The sequence below is a fragment of the Bemisia tabaci genome, chromosome 7 (genome assembly GCF_918797505.1).
Source record: "Bemisia tabaci chromosome 7, PGI_BMITA_v3".
NCBI classification, from domain to species: Eukaryota; Metazoa; Arthropoda; class Insecta; order Hemiptera; family Aleyrodidae; genus Bemisia; species Bemisia tabaci.
Window position 1 is genome coordinate 29,257,595 of NC_092799.1, and position 20,508 is coordinate 29,278,102.

At 40.8% G+C, this 20,508-nt stretch overlaps 1 protein-coding gene across 1 annotated transcript in view; it reads right to left on the reverse strand.

The window, feature by feature from the left end:
• LOC109043111 (cadherin-related tumor suppressor fat) overlaps positions 1–20,508 on the reverse strand; it is a 78,629-nt gene that overhangs the window by 5,623 nt on the left and 52,498 nt on the right. Inside the window, exons 5-13 of the mRNA XM_072302280.1 lie at positions 13,406–13,586; positions 11,419–11,672; positions 7,138–10,490; positions 5,016–6,595; positions 4,007–4,676; positions 3,388–3,667; positions 1,957–2,407; positions 1,264–1,505; positions 483–757 (exon numbers count right to left, since the gene is read on the reverse strand). Of these exons, the coding sequence (XP_072158381.1) occupies positions 483–757; positions 1,264–1,505; positions 1,957–2,407; positions 3,388–3,667; positions 4,007–4,676; positions 5,016–6,595; positions 7,138–10,490; positions 11,419–11,672; positions 13,406–13,586 (7,286 nt within the window). The remainder of the gene's footprint in view (positions 1–482; positions 758–1,263; positions 1,506–1,956; positions 2,408–3,387; positions 3,668–4,006; positions 4,677–5,015; positions 6,596–7,137; positions 10,491–11,418; positions 11,673–13,405; positions 13,587–20,508) is intronic.

Here is a 20,508-nt window from a genome sequence, read left to right on the forward strand (position 1 = left end):
ATGGCTGCACATCATTAATGACCAATTCTGTATTCCATCTCTTTCACAATTTTTTTTGCAAATCATAAAACTTTCAATAGGTGCACTAAAAAAAAGTGCACATCTTGATGAAGATGTTCTGAAATTTCTGTTCTCACCTACGTTTTAATAAAATAAAAATTGCATGTAGGTATGTTGGCATTACATTTCTGAGAATATTTTGGATGAATTATTTGCAAAATTTTAAAAATTGAAAATAATTGGTCCCCATCCATTTGAACTGAATTAAGATAAGAAGTCTGGAACTTAGCAAATCAAGATATGTACATACAAAGTTTCTAATTTCACCATCAATACATCTTCATGGCCAAAAGATGCAAAAAAAAGAAGGAGAAAACGAAATTTAAGTATTTAAACTATTCAAGTTTTTAGTTTTTTAACCTGCTTACTAATCTTCCGTAAAAACATGTATATATTGCAGGTGATCATGAAATGAAATTTACCTGAAGTGTGAGGATACGTGGCATTTGTTGACTAAGTTCACTACTAGGACTCAACCTGGCCAGAGGAGTACTTTGATGTTGAGGAGACTCCACTCGCGCAACAGGAGGTGGTGGCACAACCGAACGAGGACTATCCCTTGGCGCGTGCGGAGGAAAATGATGCGGTGAGTGCCTGTGTCCTTGACCTTGATGTTTATGATATGAAGGTGCAGATGGAGGTGGTAGATGTGGAGGACTAGGTTTGTACTTCCTTAAATTCCCACCGTCTCGATACCCTGGAATGCAAGCAAATTTAACATTAGCCAATTTTTAAAAATATTGATACTAAGTAGATGCTTATTAGATTGACACCAGTAGCCTTTGGCAGAAAAGTAGTAAAACTGGCCCTCCACTTAAGTGTTTTTTTGAAACCCAAAAGAATGAAACCGAAGCAAGGGGAACAAACTGGGAGTTGAAACTTTCAGGAGATCGTCTATAATAAAATAGCGAGAACATCCAAGGTTTGTTTTTTTTTTCCTAACAGAAAGTTGCATTTGTTAGTCCCCTCCTTTTCTCAAGGTGTCTTGAAATTGGCTATGAAGTAATGTGGATACCTTGTGTTTCTTTAAGGCCTGCCAAAATTTTTAAAGTATTAGTAAATAAAATCATACTTTGGTGTACTTTAATTTTTTTTTTTTTTTTTTTTTACGTTTCCAATGTATTACTTCCTTGGTCTTCCTAAGAACTCAATTGAGGAAAATTGCAAATTTTTCATCAAAACACAGATTTGACGTAATCTCACCTTTGTAGTGATAAACGATGTCAATATCAGACGGCGCAATAGAGCTTGCATTTTCCAGGTCATAATGCTCCGGCATTTCAGAGTCGACACTTATAACCGACGGCTGATCCAAAGGGTGATGGATGGGTGGCGGTGGGTGATGGTCATCGCGAGGAGGTGGTGATTTCCCAACAACCTCCCGTTCTATGATGTCAGGTCGTTGAGGCCTTTGAATCTCATTAATGGCGTCCTGATCTTTGTAACTGTGGAAAGATTCAATGAAAACCCATTAAATAATTATCATTAATTAAGAAGCTGCTTTTCGTAATAAAATTAAAATTGGTGACCAAAATTTAAATGGAATCTCAGCCTGAGGATTTGAAGTAGATTCAGTTTTTTCTTATGGATTGATTAAGGGCATAATGAGATCAAGAGAACTATTCATTCAATTCTTGATATTAAATTAAATTGAGTAATCTGGATGAGTATGCTCGAGATCATGCATCAGAAAAATCAGTATGAGCTATTTAAGGAAAATCACTTGATCCACAACCTGTTGAAGATTATCTTGACAGTTTTCTCTAGACATTTTATACAAAATTTTAAAATATTTAATTATGAGATCTCTGAAAATGGTGGTCCTCTATTGGTCTACTAGTCTCCAGGAGGAAACTTTAAGCTCACGAAAAAAAAGATTATGCTGCTTCAAATTACCGTTTTGAAATTAGCTCAGGGCCAACCAAGTGATGGCCTGCTACTCCTCGGATGATATCGCCATTCTCCGTGATGTAGCTAGGCACTCCTTGATCGTGAAGACTTGTTCTGCCAACGTCCCCACCAGGACCAAGACCTCCGCCTGTTACCAATGTGGTGCCCCCATTCTGTTTTGGGTGCCCACCTCCACTTTTTTCCTTTTTCTGTTTGCGCAATCGGAAAACCACAAAGCTCACTAGAATTGCAACAAATAATATTATGAAGAAGAATATGACTAGAGTGATTCCAATGTTGAGTGGATCAGGAATGGCAGCTGTTCCTACACCGACAGGATTGTCGCAACCTTGAGAAATTTTTCCGTGGGTGAAAACTTCGGGAAATATACTGCCGGAGCCATTGAATGGTTGTAACTCTCCGTTGACGGTGAAATTTGCAAGACAACCAGAAAAACCTGAAATAAAATGAAGAAAAGATTAAACCAATCCTGCAGTTTATTTCAAATAATTACACTGGTACAAACATCAATAATTAGAAGTTATGTTACATCGAAATATAAAATTGTTTAAAAAAATTTCCATCACGGTATTTTTATGAAAGAGGGAAGAATAAGGAAACCTTGCCTCTGTGTCTGGTCAAAACTCAAAAATGAATTTTCAAAACAAAAAACTGTAGCAGAATTTTTAAAACAAAAGACTATAACAGTAACGATTGAATAAAGAGATTAAAGAGAACAAGGTTCAGGAATTTTCAAGATGAAGTTTTATTTCATCTTAAAAATTCCTGAAACTTGTTCTCTTTAATCTCTTTATTCAATCGTTACTGCTACAGTTTTTTGTTTTGAAAATTCATTTTTGACTTTTAACCAGCCACAGAGGCAAGGTTCCCTTATTCAGCATCGAGAAAAATGATATGGGAACACATCACCTAGTAATATACAGTTCTGATGAAAGTTTTGCAACTTGCGTGGGATTTTGTTTGATGAGTGTGTTTTTAACAAGTTTTAGGATAATTTTTTTGTTTCTTACATCAAATTTTTTTGTGAATTTTAGTAGAAGAGAAATCTGAGAAGAGAGAAGATCTAGACTTTGGTGGCCAGATGGTGCAGAACAAAATCTAAAAGCAAGGATTATGAAAAGTTGGAGTGATAAAACCAAAGACAGAGCGTTGTGGAGCGGCATGGTAAAGGAGGCTATGAGGCCCACCCAGGGTTGTAGTGCTCTTCGTAAGTAAGTAAGTAAGTAGGAGAGAAATCATAACTTCATTTATTGCATGGTGCATATACATAATGGCTGACTTAGCTTTGAAACTGCTCTCAAGAAATGCTTGTCATACACATTATGAGATAATGCAGTTTATCAAATGAATTCATTTAAAAATTCATTAATGAATTTGATTTTTAAAAAAAAGAGTCAGTTTGTCAAAAATACTTACTTTGTGAGATGACATCAGGGCTGCTCAGAATTTCTCTCCGAACTCCTCCAATTGCCAGAACTGTCAGGTACGGATCAAGAAAGTCATGAATACCGGCAGAATCTAATTCTTCACCAACTTTTTCTCCGTCCAAGATTATACGGAGGCCTCTATTTTGCGATGAGAGCGTGAGGTTGTGCCACTGTCCATCAGAGAGTTCCTCATTGTCAGATACAGTCATATTAACAGAAGCACTGGCAATTCCCAATTGTGAAACGTAAACAATGTGGCCACCGATAAGCTGAAATTGGTTGAAATCAAGTATGAGTAAATTATGATTCTCAAACACAATGAGTAAAAATTAGTGATAGTTGGGTACATACCTATTATTAAAATGCATTAATTTGCTACTAGTTAGTATGTAAATAAATTCAGTATTTGAGGGGGGGGGGGATGTCAACAAGTAAAATATGTGAATAGATACAGATTCACAGAACTTCTGACAGAGGGTAAATGACAGTTACAGCAAGGCGAGATAGCCTGAGCAGTCTGACTTTTAAAATTAAAGAGAATCTTACACCGAAAAAAGGAATTGGTATGAAAATTATTAAATACATAATTAATAGTATGATATAATTACCTCAACTGATGTGAAATCTTTGTTTGAAGCGCTATAGATGAGCAAGCCATCTCGCTTTGTGGTTCGGAACATGAGACTAATCCGTTTCGGAGGTTGTGATACACCAGGAGTAAGGAATGACTGCAGAGCCAGGGCAGAAAGATTAGGTGAGAATCTTTTGCTTTTGTTCAAAACGCGAGAGTCATTCAGAGCACTTGTGTGCCATTGCGTTGAGCCACCATAAATTGACTCCAACAGATGCATCCTGCGGTGATTTTCAGAAATTTTGAACTCTATGTAGCCACCATCTAACAACGTTATTGGTTCCAGAGCCTCATTACAATTTGGAGAGATGAGATCTGAGTTACCACAAGAACAGGTCACAGTATGCCACTTGTCATGGCATTTTGCAAAAGCTCCGCAAACTGACGATTGAATTGTCGCTTCAGAAGTTTCCAAATTCAAGAGATTTGAGCCGCGATGACAGGGGCTTTGCAGAGACCTTCCACATTTTGGGTCAACTCCTCTTGATTTGATGGGATCACTTAAATTGAGGGCCTTTCCATTGATTGTTACACTGTGGATGCAGCCAACAAAATCGTCAGAGAGTATCTGGCCAGACCTTTCTAAAATGGGATCTGCAGAAACTAAGCCACCAATGTAGAGAGGATTGTTATTGAAGTTTAATGTCCTGAAACAAATTTTGAACACATCATTAAGTACAGACCAAGTTAGGAAAAGTATAAATTAGTGTATTGGTTTGAAAAATTGCTGATGTTTTCCTCTTTATTTCTTTTACTTTTTATAAGTTAAGAGATTAAATACAGAGACGAATACATTTTTTTAGATTTGCTTCTCCCTCTTAAAATTTCACTCTTGAAATTTTGTGCAAGGATTTTCAGGCAACTATAAGCATTGGTATAGTTTAGTAAATAAATAATATTCTTGGCTTTAAGAATATTTACTTTTTCTTTTCTAATTGATACATATTTAAAGAAAAGTACAAATTAGTACTTCGGTAAAAACTCACCCTGCTGGTCCCATATCATCAACATAGCAGGATACATCTCCTGGCTTGCATTCCTGACAGGTATCTCCATTCTCAGTGCATCTAGAAACGCTGAGACTGATGACTCGCCCGTTACGTGTCGCAGTGATCTTATGCCATTCTCCATCTGCCAAGGATCGGTCTGAGAGAGGTACTGTTACCGATGTTACAGCAGTCCTCACACCACCATATGAAAAAACAGGCTGACCATGCACTAATTCCAAAGCCACAAAATCAGAACGCCCACCAGTTTGAGCTCCATAGTTGTAGATCAGTAACGAATTCGGTTTTGTGGTTGCAAAAATCATTGAAATATCATTAGTACTAGCGTCAAGGGGAGGATAGATAGCGTACGAAAGCTCTTTGAAACCATAGGTCCATTTTTCACAATGACGTCCATGGAGAGAATTAGGACAGCTGCATTTATAGCCTGGTTTGAGGCTCACACACAAACCTCCATTCATGCATGGGTTTGGGCGGCAGGAGTCGGTGATTGTTTCACACTGATTTCCACGATAACCTGGGCGACATAGACAGAAAAAGCTGGATCCGTCAGGACTTTCTTTGCATGAGCCACCATTTTTGCAAGGATTCCCGCTACAAGCATCTCCACGTTCTAATTCACACTGTTTGCCTTCACGCATAGGAGGACACGTACAGGTAAAATCATATCTGTTGCGGGTACATGTTCCACCTGCCATGCAAGGATTCGGATGACAAGGGTCTTGCCGCTTTTCACAGTGCTTCCCCATGAAACCATCATTGCAACGGCAAACATAGTCATGTTTCACCAGAGGTGAGGTGAATATCAAAGGTTGGCTGTCTGTAATTCTTGTATCCTCTAAAACCTGGATGCTCTCTGTGCATACACCATTATTTTCACAACTGTGGCTTTGACATGGAGCATACCCAACGGTAACAGATGACATATTGACCAACTGCTGAAGAACATCACGCTTCTTTATCAGAATATCAGTTACTTTGGCCTTATTTTTATACCCTTTGGATTCTTTAACAGCAAAGGTCAACTCTAGCCCATTATCAACTTCGTGCATACTATATAGGTAAGGCTGATCACCAACGTCAAAACTTGATTTCAAAATATCAATGAATCCCTTGTAATGATGAGCCAAAAATTTAGTTGCTGTTATATTTTCAATGCGAATGGTTAAACTATTTTCAATTGTGCTGTTATAAAATGAGAGGAATTCGACAGTCACTGTTGACAACACATCAGCATGCTTCCCATCATTTCCTGAGACACTCAACGTGTATGTTGTTCCTGGAGTTATTTGTGATGCTTGGAGACTGCATCCAGAGGAAATACTAAGCACTCCTCTTGCAGCAGGAGAATTCATTAGTTTACATTGATAGTCACCGGTTAAATCAGGATCATTTGGGTGAACGTCTGCAATTTTACCGACAGGAAAAATGTCGTTGAAAACATGGATTAAAACGAGGACTGAGCGAGGAGATGATGGTGTATCATTTTGGTCAAGCACTGTAATTGAAATGGGATGCACAGATTTCATTCGAGGTTCTCCGCTATCTTCCACAGACACCTAAAAAAAAATGAAATAATTAAACCCATTGTAAAATAAAGAAATTATCAGGTACCTATATAGAGGCAAAAATCTCCAGAGTAGGTATACTTCGAATTGCATACCAATTTTACTATAATCTCCAGACCAGGAACAAATAATAACTGAATATATAAATACTTATAGCTCTCAATTTGACTTAATTTTTAACCGAAAGCATTCTGAGTTAAATAAAAATCCTTGAAGTGCAAATCATTAGAGAATGGTGATTACTTTTTAATTTAAATGATCGTCTTACACATTTATTTCATAAACCATACCTAAGTAGCAGTGTCCCAATCTGACATGAGAAAAAGAAAAATACTGAGCACCCCTGCCCCATTTAATATTTTTTTTCTTTTTTTTTTTCAAAGTAGCGTCTTCATTTTTTATTTCACATACTCAATTGGAAGTGTCAATAATTGTCTTGGAAAAAAGGAGAATACCACGCACCTTTACCCTACTTATCTTCTTTTAAAAAAAGTCATATTTTTTTTCTTTTTATAATTTAAACCATAACTTACCAAAATATCAATTTGTGGGGTTGACTCTCTGTCAATAACTCTGGTTGTCTTCACAACTCCTGTCTTGGGTTCAATTGAGACCAGTTCTTTATGTCTACCACCCACAAGACGATAAGTAAAGGGGGCACCATTAGGAGGAAGATCTGCATCAACAGCATTGAGAGTCATTATACTTGTATTCGGCAACTCATTTTCAGTTATATAACCGACAACATTTGGTGGGTCGAACATTGGCCCATTATCATTGACATCAGTAATAGTTATTTTCACTGTTGCACTGCCTGTTTCTGGTGGAGATCCAACATCTATAGCACCGATGATCAGCTCATAGGAGGAAACTTGCTCACGATCAAGGATTGAAATGGTCTCAATATCACCGTTTTGAGCATCTATTTTAAATGCTCTTTCACTGTTGCCACCAATGATAGAATAACTGAACTGATTATTTTGTGGTTTGACATCCTTGTCTGTGGCCCGGACAGTTATAACTTTACTGCCAACTGGAGCAGCTTCAGATAACTTTGTTTCATAAACTTGTTCGAGAAATTCAGGTGGATCATTACCGTCTTGGATTATAACAGTTACTTGAGCCTCAGCAGTATCATTGCCTCGGATGCCTCCCCGATTCTTTGCCATAATAGTGAGAATCACCCGATTTTGAGTCTCACGATCCAAACGTCTTGATACAGAGAGGACACCTGTGACAGGATTTATTGCAAACCCTTTGTCGTTGCTAGAACCGACAAGTAAATAATAAACTTTGCCATCTTCTCCTCCATCCTCATCAATAGCTTGAATTGTTCCAATGCTTGTTCCAACCTCTGTCGATTCAGAAACATCAAAGTGAAATGCGGATTGATTAAAACGAGGATAAAATTCATTAACACCTGTCACATGGACAAATATTTTTGTAGAGCCGAACATTGGTGAGTCAGGATTGACAGCTAAAATATCAAGAGTAAATAGATTTTTCTCTTCGAAATCAAAGGGTTGCTTCGAGATGATGATACCATTATTCGCATCAATAGTGAATAAATCCTTCCCGGTTCCACCAACAATAGAATACTGAATGATGGCATTTTTTGGTGAATCAATATCATGCGCTTTGACTTGAAAAATGACCGTTTTCGGAGGCGAGTTTTCTGGCACATAAGCTTCATAGGACGTTTGATTGAATGCTGGTGGATTATCGTTTACATCCGTCAAAATAATGTTTAACATTCCCTTGGCTTCTTTTGGTTCGAATCCAAGATCTTTAGCTGTGATGTTTAAATGATACTCATTTTCAGTATCGAAATCGAGAGCTTCAACAATAGATATTGCTCCGCTCGTTGCATTAATTGCAAACTTTTTCTTGTTGTTGCCGCTTGAAATTGCATACCTAACAATTCCATTTGGACCATCGTCCATGTCTGTTGCATTTAATGTTACAATCACTGTGCCGAGAGGCTCATTCTCCGGCACTATCACCTGGTAGCTGAGAACAGTAAAAACTGGTGCATGCCTATTTTCACCTGCAACGATTAAATTGATGTTCACTGTATCAGACAAGGGTGGTACTCCTTTGTCAACTGCTTTGATGGTGAAGGAGAATTGTTTTTTGCGGATGATGGAACTGTCCAGTGATTTGCTGAGAGATATCCAACCGGTGTGTTTATCCACTTTAAAATAAGGAGTGTCAGTTCCATTGATCATAAAATATTCAATTTCAGCATTGATCCCATAGTCTTGTTTGTCTTTAGCTTTAACTTGTAAAATATTTTGTCCGATGGATAAACTTTCAGGAACTGGTGAAAAATACTCTTTTTGCTCGAATTTTGGTGGATTGTTGTTAGCATCTACCACATTCACAGTTACTAAACATTCAGAGGACATTGGAGGTTTACCATTATCTGTTGCAACAACGGTAAATGGATACTGATTTTCAGGAGATGAATCCATTCCAGAAAATTTGTACTTTAGGGTCCTCTTTGAGAATATTTCTCCACTTGCAGGGTCAACTGAAAAGAGATCAGACGGGTGTTTTAAAGAATAGGAGATAACAGAATTAGGTCCTTGCTTATCTCTGTCCGTAGCGATAACTTGGCCAACAAAAACGATGTTGCGTTGCAACTCAGGGAAGTTGAAACTGTAGAAAGAGTGCTCAAATTCTGGTGCATTGTCATTTTGATCTTGAATTGTAATTGTGAGTGGTGTTTCAGCTCTCCAAGAACCATCCACCGCAGCAACCTTTAACAGATATTCATCTTGAGTTTCCCGATCTAGGTGTCCGATCACTGTGACATTACCCGTAAGGGGATCAATAGCAAATTTTCTACTAGGATTCTCTGTGAAGCTATACGTCGCATTTGCATTCTCACCAATATCCTGATCAGAGCTGGTTACTTTGATGACAAAGGATCCAGGCTCAGCGTTTTCAGTGACATTCACACTGAATAATCTTGTAAATCTAGGAGGATTGTCATTTTTATCAAGAACATTCACCAAAACAGTGGAGGAGCCAGTTAGCTGCGGAGTTCCATGATCAAATGCCTCGACTATCAACTCGTAACTTGAGATTTCCTCTCGATCTAGTCTAATATTGGTGAAAATCTCGCCAGTTTCCGAATCAATGGAAAATGCACCTTCTCTATCATCATTCAGGCGATAGCTTATTTTCCCGTTCAAGCCAGAATCAACATCATGTGCTCTGATGGTTACCACTTTTTGTTGGGGAAATTCTTCCTCAAGAACTGACAGGTTGTACAAACTTGATTCAATAATTGGAGCATTATCATTCGCATCTGTGACATTGATCAGCAACTGAATGACAGAACGAAGGGGTGGCGTGTCTGAATCTCTTGCCTCTACCCACACTTCATACTGAGAGGATGTTTCATAGTCCAAACCACTGCCTGCAACTAAAACCTCACCGGTATTTGCATCCATACGGAGAGCGTTCCCGATATTACCACCAGCAATGGCAAATCTTATATTTTTTACGCCTCCCTGTTTCGGTGATGAGGCAGCAATCTTCGTGATTACTTTACCGGCTGGCACATCTTCAGCCAAAGAAAATTTTGTTTTCTTTGGAGCAGTAATGTATGGGAACAGATGAGATGATTTTAATTTGATGACAAGATTTGCTTGCGCTGATTTGGGCTCTTTCCCTCCATCCTTAGCCAAGATTTCAACGTGGTAGACCATACTTTCTTCGTCTCGATCATAAGAACGCAACTCCTCTGCTGCTCTGATTACTCCTGTTTCTTGATTGATGGAGAACTTGTTCGCATCTTTACCGCTCAGGAAGTATGTAATGCGACTGTTGGCCCCACTATCATTATCTGTTGCTTTGGCACCAAATACGAAGTTACCTGAAAAAAAAAACAATTATTTTATCTTTTTTGATCTGAAGATTGCTAAGAATTACGGTGAAAAAAGAACATAGGATTTCAATAATTGAAGATCTTTTAAAATGTAATTTGTAGAAAATACTAAGTATCAAGATAACTTTTTCAATTGTAGGTATTGAAAAAAATTTGTGGGACTTTAATTTTAAATATTTCCTCACGGTCAAGACAGTGAAGAATAACTTCAGAAAATTAAGAAATGCTAAATTTCAACATTAAAAGTAAGTTAGGCTCAAAAAAAAAGAAAGAAAGAAAGAAAGAAACCAGGAAAATAGCACACGCAAAGAAACTGAAACTATCCTCTTATTTTTTTAGATAGGGAACCGTCTCTTGACAGTGTCTGCGTGCAAATAATATTTGCAGAGGTTGCATATCCAAATGCTGCATTGCTGCATCGAATATTGTGTCTTTTTTCTTTAATATTCAGAGAAATTTAATTGTCTTCCTTGGCGACACTTTTGCTCTATCCACGGAATGTTGAATGCTGAATATTCACATTAATTGAATAAGGTGTCAGGTGGATAAGCAGTATTTGGCAAATGATATATAATTGGTAAACAACTGAAGACATTATTCTCTCTCATTTTGACTTACGAGGTTGACATGGATCTGAGTTATGGATGCGAGATCTGGTGTGGTGAGATATGGATCACCACACCAATTATCATGCAATTATTGCATGAGCTGACGTTAAAACTAATGTGGTTATTTTGGCATACGCAAATCGCCTTCAAAAAAGTTTGATACCATGCGCGTGGCAGTGTGAAACTGGATTGCTTGCCACACGCAATTGAAACGCCTTCAAAGATTTTGATACCATACGCTCGGCACTCGCGTTAAAATAGTTGTATCGAAAAACGTGAACAAAAGATTTTTTCGCGTTTCGACTTACCAGGTTGAGTTGGATCTGAGATATGGATTGTGTAATGACCACTACTGAATTGAGGTGCGTTGTCGTTATCGTCCAAAATGGTCAAGGTGATATTGACAGCAGTTGCACGGGGCTCTGTGATACTACAATCCTGAGCAATCAAAGTCAAATAGTATACACTGATTTCTTCTCTGTTTAGAATGGTAGTGGTTGTGATCAGACCATTTGTTTCGTCAATATGAAACCTCTCGATGTAGTCTCCAAGCAGGCTGTACCTGTAATTTTAAATTGAAAGTGGAACACATTAGATTCACATCCCAATTTTACTATTTCTCCGCCGGTCATTTTATTTCCTTAAAAATTACAAATTTCGGAAGATTAAATTTTTAAAATTATTCAATTTGTGTACATCGAGAAAAAAAAGAAGATATAAGGAGGTACCTAATCTAAGGAGCAAAAATGGGTGCCTGTCTTAAGGAGTCAATCGTCTGACTAAAGAAAAATTATTTTCACTAATCTATTAATTTTGAGCGTCTAATCATTTTACCACCTTTATTCTCTTTCCAAAAATGTTTTTAAAGAGACTACGTTAAAGCTTTCCCATTCGATGTTAAATCATTCGAAATAAAATATGAGGCCTGACGTGGTGTGCGCTAATGACCTTTAGCCATTAAGTAGGGATCGAATTTTCAGACACCGTAGAAGGGGAGAAGACTTTTTGGTTCTGATTTAAAATGACAAAACTTCCCAAGTAGCATAGGACAGAGGTTGCAATAAATTGTAATTTTTACTTGGTTAAATTATTGCTAGTACGTCGGCATGTTGTGTATGTTGCTTATGTACTGATTAAAGGGGCACTTCTTGTTGAAATTTATTGCAATTAAATTGAAGTAAGATGCAATCTTTCATGGCATTGCCCATTTTTTGACACATGTTACTTATCCTGTTGATTGTTTATGGAAAATTGATATTAAAATACTGCAATTTTATTGCATTAAAGCGCGATTTCAGTCATTATATTTTCATCGCACTGTGCTACTTGGATTGTCTCATTTTTTAGAAAAGACGCTTTAAAAAATGAACACTACTCTTAAAGCAACACCATAATACACCCAGGGCCGGATTTATCTTGCCGCCCATGGGCCGCCTGTATTTTGCCGCCCCTTTCTCATTCGTTTTGAAACATCAATAAAAACCATCAAATGAACGTGCCAGAGGGGGAGGAGTGCATAAGACGCGTTTACTCGTATTGAACACATTTTTTGGGTAAGCCCTGTCAACACTACTATCAAAAGTTTACGAAACTTTCTGCGAAAGTTAAGTTTCGTGAACCTATCTCTGTGTGGACAAGGCCTTCCGTTCATAAGAAATGAACGAAAATATTATGAAAGAACTAACATCAAATGTAGATTAATGATTTTAACTTTCGCCGCCGCGCCGCGCAGACCGCACTGTGTTTCACGCAATGCGTTAAGTATTCACGCAGTCTTGTAGGCGCTATGCGTTTCGCACCGATCCCACTGTGTTTACCGCAATGCGTGAGGTATTCATGCATTCTTGTAGGCGCTATCCGTTTCACGCTGACCGCTATGACCACACTGTGTTTGATGCAATGCGTGAAGTATTCGTGCAGTCTTGTAGGCGCTGACATGTGTTACATGCCGATCGCCGCACCGAGGGCTTCTCCTTTTCATGTCAAGTCCTCGTTATCATTTCTCCCTAAGTCGCGCCAGGCCAAATTGTTTGGTTTCTCTCTTAACTCGACTAATTAAAGGTGCTGTCTCTTGTATCACTGAAAGACGACAAAATTAGAAATTACCATACTCTCAGGAAATGAGAGATTTGGTCGCCTTTTCTCGTGTGTAATTTTTTTTTTTTTCTAAATCTGATTTTTTTTTATACCTACATTTAAAAAAATTGCAAAATTTGCCGCCATGCCCCCCCCTTTAATCCGGCCCTGAATGCGCTAATTAAAAAAAAAAAAAAAACATAATTGAACAAAACTCACCTTAGCTTTGCGTTCAGTCCACTGTCCAGATCCGTGGCCACAGCCTGGAAAACGGAGGTACCAACCGGTAGATTTTCCATCACGGCGGTTGCGTACATTTGGCGCTCAAAATGCGGGCTATGGTCATTCAAGTCTTGGACGATGACACGCACTGTTCCAGAGCCGGTCAACGGAGGAGTTCCTGAAGACAAAAAATAGGGATCCATGTTATAAAACAATAAAATACAACGAAGAAAAAAACACTTAAAATGTGGCTCAAGCACTGTAAGTAACAGAGTAACACGATAGTGGAATCATGCGGGATCTCCACTATTCCACACTAGGTCCCTAATCAAAACCGAAAAATCCAAAAATTAGAATTTGATAAGTCGCGAAGTGAACTCTTATGAGTTTTAGTGCAGAAATGTGCCTGATATCTGCATATTTGAAGAAGAATGCAAAATTGCAGTCGACGATTTGTGCGGCCAGCGCAACTTGCGTTAAGGCCTGGATACACACGGCGAATAATCGCCGCGAGTGAACGACGAAAGCCAATGGAAAGCCTTGATTTCGATAAATCGATGTTCATGGACCGAAATCAAGACTCTCCATTGGCTTTCGTCTTTCACTCGCGGCGATTAATCGTCGCGTGTATCTAGGCCTGGTAGAGACTAGCAAGAAACAAACGTTAGACGAATTCGGTAGATTTGGAGACTTGAACGCCCGGGTATAAAAACAGACGATTGACTCTATAGTAGTTACAAGCTGGGGGAGCAGCATATATCTCTCTAATGGCAAATCTATAAAAATGGCACTCTTAGTCAGTTCTGTAACCCAGCAATGATGCAAATTTTCCCTCCTGGGGATTTAGCATTTTTTAATGGGCTAAAAATTCCGGATTTGTAGACACCCAGCGCCTGCGTTGACTAATCAAAAAGCGGCACAGTTATCCTGTAGTAAAATGATACAAATGGCCATACTCTGTCTATAAAAGTACTCTAGAGTAGGCTAGTAATAGTTATAAGGCAAGTTTCCGAGGCAGTATGGCGGTCACATTCCTACAATATTGCCGCTGTTTCACACGCAAAGAAAAGGGGCGGGAGGCCCGGGGAGCGAAGCGTGTGATAGCCGCTCGGAGATGAGGGTAAATCTGAGGCGGAATTTTCAGAGATAACAGAACCAACGCAACGTTTTTCCCTCGAGGATAATCAGATGAGAGGCAGCGGCGTCAGGTCGCGTCGAGAGGAATGAAAAATAGTGGACCGGGATCGGGCCGAGAGCTGGGCTCGGCGTCTGAAATCGATATAAAAAATCGAGGCGTATCGGCCTGTCCGTGTGTCATTCCGTGCGCAAGTGCTGCGATCTGGCAACCGGCAGCGGAATCTGTTTCGTGAACGGATCACCGGAGTCCTGATCGCTCTAGGTCCCGCATCGCATTGCATTCTGATCTTCCCAGTGGCGTGGCGTCAACGATCGATTATCGATATCTCGCCATTTGAAGCTATGGTAAAGAATCGACAACTAAGATGTTCGCTGCGAACACCCTGATAATCGATCTTTTATCATAGGTTTGAGTGGCGTATCAATCGATATATCGCAAAGCACGCCACGCCACTGGATCTTCCTAGACCGAACCTGGCACCACGCCTCTCTTCCCCCTTCCGAGCCGTAAAAACTCCGACGAAAGCCTCCGTTGATCTCGCCGACGAAGATTCTAAAACCGACCCGGAAAAAAATAAACTCCGGTGCCGGGCGCACGAACTCACGTTAAAACAAATGTGGCACACGCGAATCGCCTTCAAAACGGTTCGATACCAAACGCGTGGCCCTCACGTTAAAATGATCGGATTGCGAAGCGTCACGCGCAATTAAAACGCCTTCAAATATTTTGATACCGCACGCGCGACACCCGCGTTAAAATAGTTGTATCGACAAACGTGATGATTTACCTGGTGTTTCACGGATGGGCGTACTCCGTTTTCTGATTCAATACAAACATCATTGAAAACGTTGAGTTAATGGGGGCTGTTGTTCCGATGGTGTCTTTTTGTTAAAAAATGAAGTCTGATCGACGAAATGATATAGTGATCGGTCGAAAACTATTGCTCAGCTTTTGATGAGTTCCACTTAATTTTTCTTAGAGACCCATACCAGACATTGCTTTTCCCAAAACGTCCTTTAACCAGAAGAGTAATGAAATGTGCTTCTTTGAATCCGAGACTTCATTTCTCGGATTAAGATCTGCCGTTCGACGTGAAAATATACTGAACTTCAGGATATTATGGAAAATTTCAAACGAAGTTATGATTGAGTCAAAGCATCAAGATTAGGAATCACTGGGATTTCAAACAAATGCATTTGAAGGGAAAATTGCTGAAAAGTGCCAAAAGTTTGTCGATCATCCGATCCGTTTGTGGCAAACAGCAGACCACTTAGTGCAACTTCAGGTATTAATTTTTACTTTATCTTGTCTGCCCATCTCCTAATTTCCAGCCAGAGGTGGATCCAACAATTTGGCAACGCTAGATTTTCTCCATTTAAACCTATGGTAAATAATCGATTCTTGTCGGAGCACCTGACCCCTCCAAGAATCGATACATTCCTATAGGTTTAAATGGAGGAAAGACAATGTTGCCAAATTGCTGGATCCGCCAATGTTTCCAGCTCTGCGCCTGACATGGAATGACGATCAAAACGCGCGAGGAAGTTGATGGTCAGAAATTTGTTTCTTTAACCGTTGGAACTTATATCCTCAATCTACTTAAAGAGAGAGAGAACTTTTGAATAAAATTCAGTTTTAAAGGCCTGGGAGCGTGAAAACTTCTGAAAAAGAGCCCATTCACGAGTAATTAAATTCCGGAGTGACAATCAGCAGTTAAGGACAGGCCACATAGAGCAGAACCGAGAAGGTAGAAGCATCCCTCCCCTGCCGACGGACACACTGCAAAGCGACGCGATGGTGGGCTATACTGCCGCGCTAAGAAGAAACGTCGTGTGAGCATTCAAACGTTGCCGAACTTCTTTCAATAGAATACAATTTTATAGAGAATCTGTGAATGTTTTCTCGTTATTTTTTCAGATAACTTCACTCGAAATTTAATTCCGAGTGCCTAAAAATTTCAAGAAGAAATATTCATGTATTTCCTCAGAGAACGATAAAGCACAAAAACATAGCCCGAATATACGAATAAAGAAGGAGATTTAATAAAAATATGGGTAAACAAGGCTAAAAAAAAGAAAAAAATGAGCTGGTAACAGCTCGAAACGTCCTGCCTTTAAGTGTTTTTAATTTTTTTAGCCTTGTTTACCCATATTTTTATTAAATCTCCTTCATATTTCCTCAGAGATAAATAATTTACCGGAGGAAATGCGGCAATGTCGGGATGTCCATACGGCGTTTCTCCCTGGGCCGGCGGAATAAAAACATGATGTCTGGGCGTCATCCGATTTGCAAGCGAGCGCGGGCAGGTTTGCGTGAGGTGGTGCAGGCGGTGCATCTGCATGCGTCCGCGGTGAGGACCGGAGGCGGGGGTCGGGGGGGGGGGGGGGCGATTGCCCCCCCCCCCCCCCCCGACGGAGTGACTGCCGTGAGCCGGGGGCATCATAAACAGAGGCTCATGAATCAGTCATCCAGTGACGTCAGGGTAATGATAGGACGCGAACTTGCAACAATGGTGGCATAAATCTGCCGCGCTAAGCCGAAAGCGCGCAAGTCCCGCGTGGGGCGGCCGGGCGGATGCGCGGTTTCGGGCCGCCGGGGCAGAAATAATACCCGATGTTTCTTTGGGTGGATGAACATGCAACGGTAAGTACTCATTGTGTTGCGCCTTTGAACCAACACTCCGCTCCACCCCGCCCCGAGATGCAGCCACCGCGAGCCAACTTCGCCTTGGCCACTCTGCCCTGTCCTCCGCCGCACATCGGAACCCAAACCGACACTCGCCGGAAAAACGAAAGTGCTCAAACTTGGAAATATGCGAAGGCCCTAGGCAAAATGTGCCTCAGGGTGGGACTTTCAACTGTCCGGTATGGCCAAAAAACCGGGAGGGATGAAAAATATTACTTTTAAAGTTTCGATCATTATTGGCACTATTTAGGGTTCTCAAGGATTAGTTGTCAAGGTTTCGAGTATTGATTCGTACTCTCAATGGTGCTATACGCGTTTGAAGTGAATCGTCCCTAAGGCTGGCAACAGTGTCGGCAAAGAGACCTACGTCACGAAAGCGTCACGAAGGGGGAGGGAGGGAGGGAGGGAGGTCAATAATGCCGAAAAAGTGCGTCACCTAATTGCTACCTAAAATGCCAAGGACGGCCTTGAGGATTCGGCCGCAAAGCGGCTGAAGGAAGGCTCAATTTTGTTCACAGTCTTTGTTTATTTTTTTTACGTTTTCCTGGGGGATGGGTAAATACATCGATCCCTGTCGCTGATTCAACGACGTGGGTTCCTTAAAAGTTTTGACGGCGAGGCGCAAGGAAACTACAGTGTCACTCAGGGGAAAAAATTAAATGCTGATGTAGCATTTAAATTGCTAAAACAAAGTTCGTCAAGTTTCAAATGCTAATTTTAAATTACAAAAATGCTTACTCGACATTTGAATCTGTTCATTTTACTGTGGGAGTGGTTAAGATCGAGATAGCATTTTTTAAAATGTAAAATCAGCATTTGAAACTCGTTGATTTTACAATACCAAAAATCCAGCTCACTATTGGAATTTGTTCATTTCACTGTGGGCGTAGCTAAGTTAGCACTTTTTAAAACGTAAAACCAGTATTTGAAACTTTTCGTAAATTTTTCAACAATGTAAATGCTAACTCAACATTTATTTTTTTCCATGCAACTCCGGACGTGGGCCCGACGTGCGACGTCCTGGACCTTCCTTGGGTCGCCCATCCCCGTCGTCACCACTCCGGCCGGTGCAGCGTCCACTCTCCGCCGCGTCCACGCACGAGGCGCTAACGCAAACGCAGCAAATTAACATGCTTCTAAATCCTCCGGACCCAACTTGGGAGCACCCTAATGCACCCTAATGCTCCCTAATGCGCCCGGCTTTGTGACGTCCGCTCCACTTCAGCACCCCCTCCCCCTCCCGCCTCTCCCACGGCTCTCGTGACGGCTTCCGGCGTGGCTCACAGTGCCTAAGCCAAAACCGTGGGTCTATGTACAGGGTCCGATAAAAGCAGAAACAAGAGACCCTCCGCAAGTATCTTGGCCATGGTGGAAGCTTTTACTTTCGGGACTTCAGCATTCTACTGTTTACTTACTGGTTGATGTTCAACAACGTGTTGGCAGTTTCGTTTTGCAAACGAGCCGAAAGTAGCCGAAGTTTGGGAAACTTTGTCAACTCTGTCGATAAAACACATAGGTGACATTCCAGTCATTCTTAAGTTTTCTAAAATTTACTAAAATTCTTATTTCTTGTATTCTTTCCAATGATGTGTTTCAAGTGTGTAACCTTGATTGCACGTGCTTTTAGTTTATTCTCTTTCGTTATTTTAGACGTTAGATAACAGGGTGTCTACTTAAGTCAGTACTTTTACAGCACTTTTTCAGTACATTCCCAAGAAATTCAGTACCTCCTCAACGGTAAAATTCAGTACTTTCTCAGTGCCTCCAAATATTGACGAAATTAAAAAAAATTTCAAAAATTTGAATTTCGCTCAAATTGAGATACAAGTGACAAAACAATTAGAAAAATTCCGGACCTTCTTGCGGTATTTCCGCACGTTTTCAGTACTTCCGGACCGCCCTTAAAAAATCAGTACTATTTCCGGACTTTCCGGAAATTCCAGACTTGTGGACACCCTGGATAATATTTGATACGACTTTTGACTTCCAGTTTATTCATAGATACGACTTTTGACTTCCAGTTTATTCATAGAAACAACTATTCAAAGTTGACCGAGGGTGGATTTGGACTTTTGGAAGACCCTGTAGAGTCGCGGTTGAAGTTCCGCGGTTCTTGGTCAACGGGACAGAGCGGCGTAATCGGATAAAAGCGTGAAGAGGTAAAGCACCGGTCGCGGACCGTAGGTCGGGTCGGGGATTATTTGGTCATCCATTTGATCGTATCTGAGAACGCGGTGAATTTATTTCGCATTGGCTCGCGCACCTGATTCTTTTGAATGGCGCGTCCAGCTCAAGTCATCCGTCGGCCGACGCCGCCGCCGGTCCCCGGCCGGTGCCGGTCGGATCCGAAGGGAGGCAACGGGAACACAGAGAGCGCTCCATCCATCACTGCTCATTGTCGGTTGTGCACCACTCCGCTTCCGGGCACCGGTGCCCGCCACTGTCAAAAGCTCCATCGCTCCTTTTTCTATCCCATCCTTCAAGTCTTCAAATATGCCGAGCTCAGCGAAAACCGCAATACCTCTCAGTGGGCTGATTGTTGCAGTTGATAGACAAAGCTATAGACAAAGAAGACAAAAGGGATACGGAGGGATCCTGTTTTTGAGGAAGCGGGTCGTTGCAATGGACATAGAAGGTAGGTATGTATGATGTATGTATAAGCCGCTTTTACGGCGCGCTAGGGCGCTCTGCGACGCGTGCCCGCCACAGGAATCTGTCATGGTAGAGATTCTCCGGAAGCTGGCATCTCTCCATCTCTTCCTCTCCGCCCTCTCCGTCGCCTACCTAGGAGGACCCACTCCAACACCCTCTTCGGCAACCTGATATTACTCATAACCAGAAGCCAGACAGAAGGCGCATACCCAGAACATACCAACACAACCAGAAGATAGGTAATAGACTAAATAATGGCAACCCACAAGAAACCCCATAGTTAGTCCATCATTAAGCCCCTTAGGCTATAAGAACCACCCATTTCAACCAATAGGATCGCTCCATAATCCCTATGTCTTCTTTGTCTATAACTTTGTCTATCAATTTCAACAATCAGCCGTATTCAGAGGTGCTCGGTTTTTGCGCCGGGCTGGTTATTGAAATTGATAGATAGAGGGGGCGCGACGCAGAAATTGGGCGATCCTATTGGTTGAAACGAGTGCTTGTTAGACTAAAGGGGGAAATGATGGACTAACTGGGCTGAGTTCATCAGAAAGGAACCGACACATCAAGTTGAAACTTGGTGACAGAGGTTTGAAGTTTTATTCCTGCATAAAGCTCGATA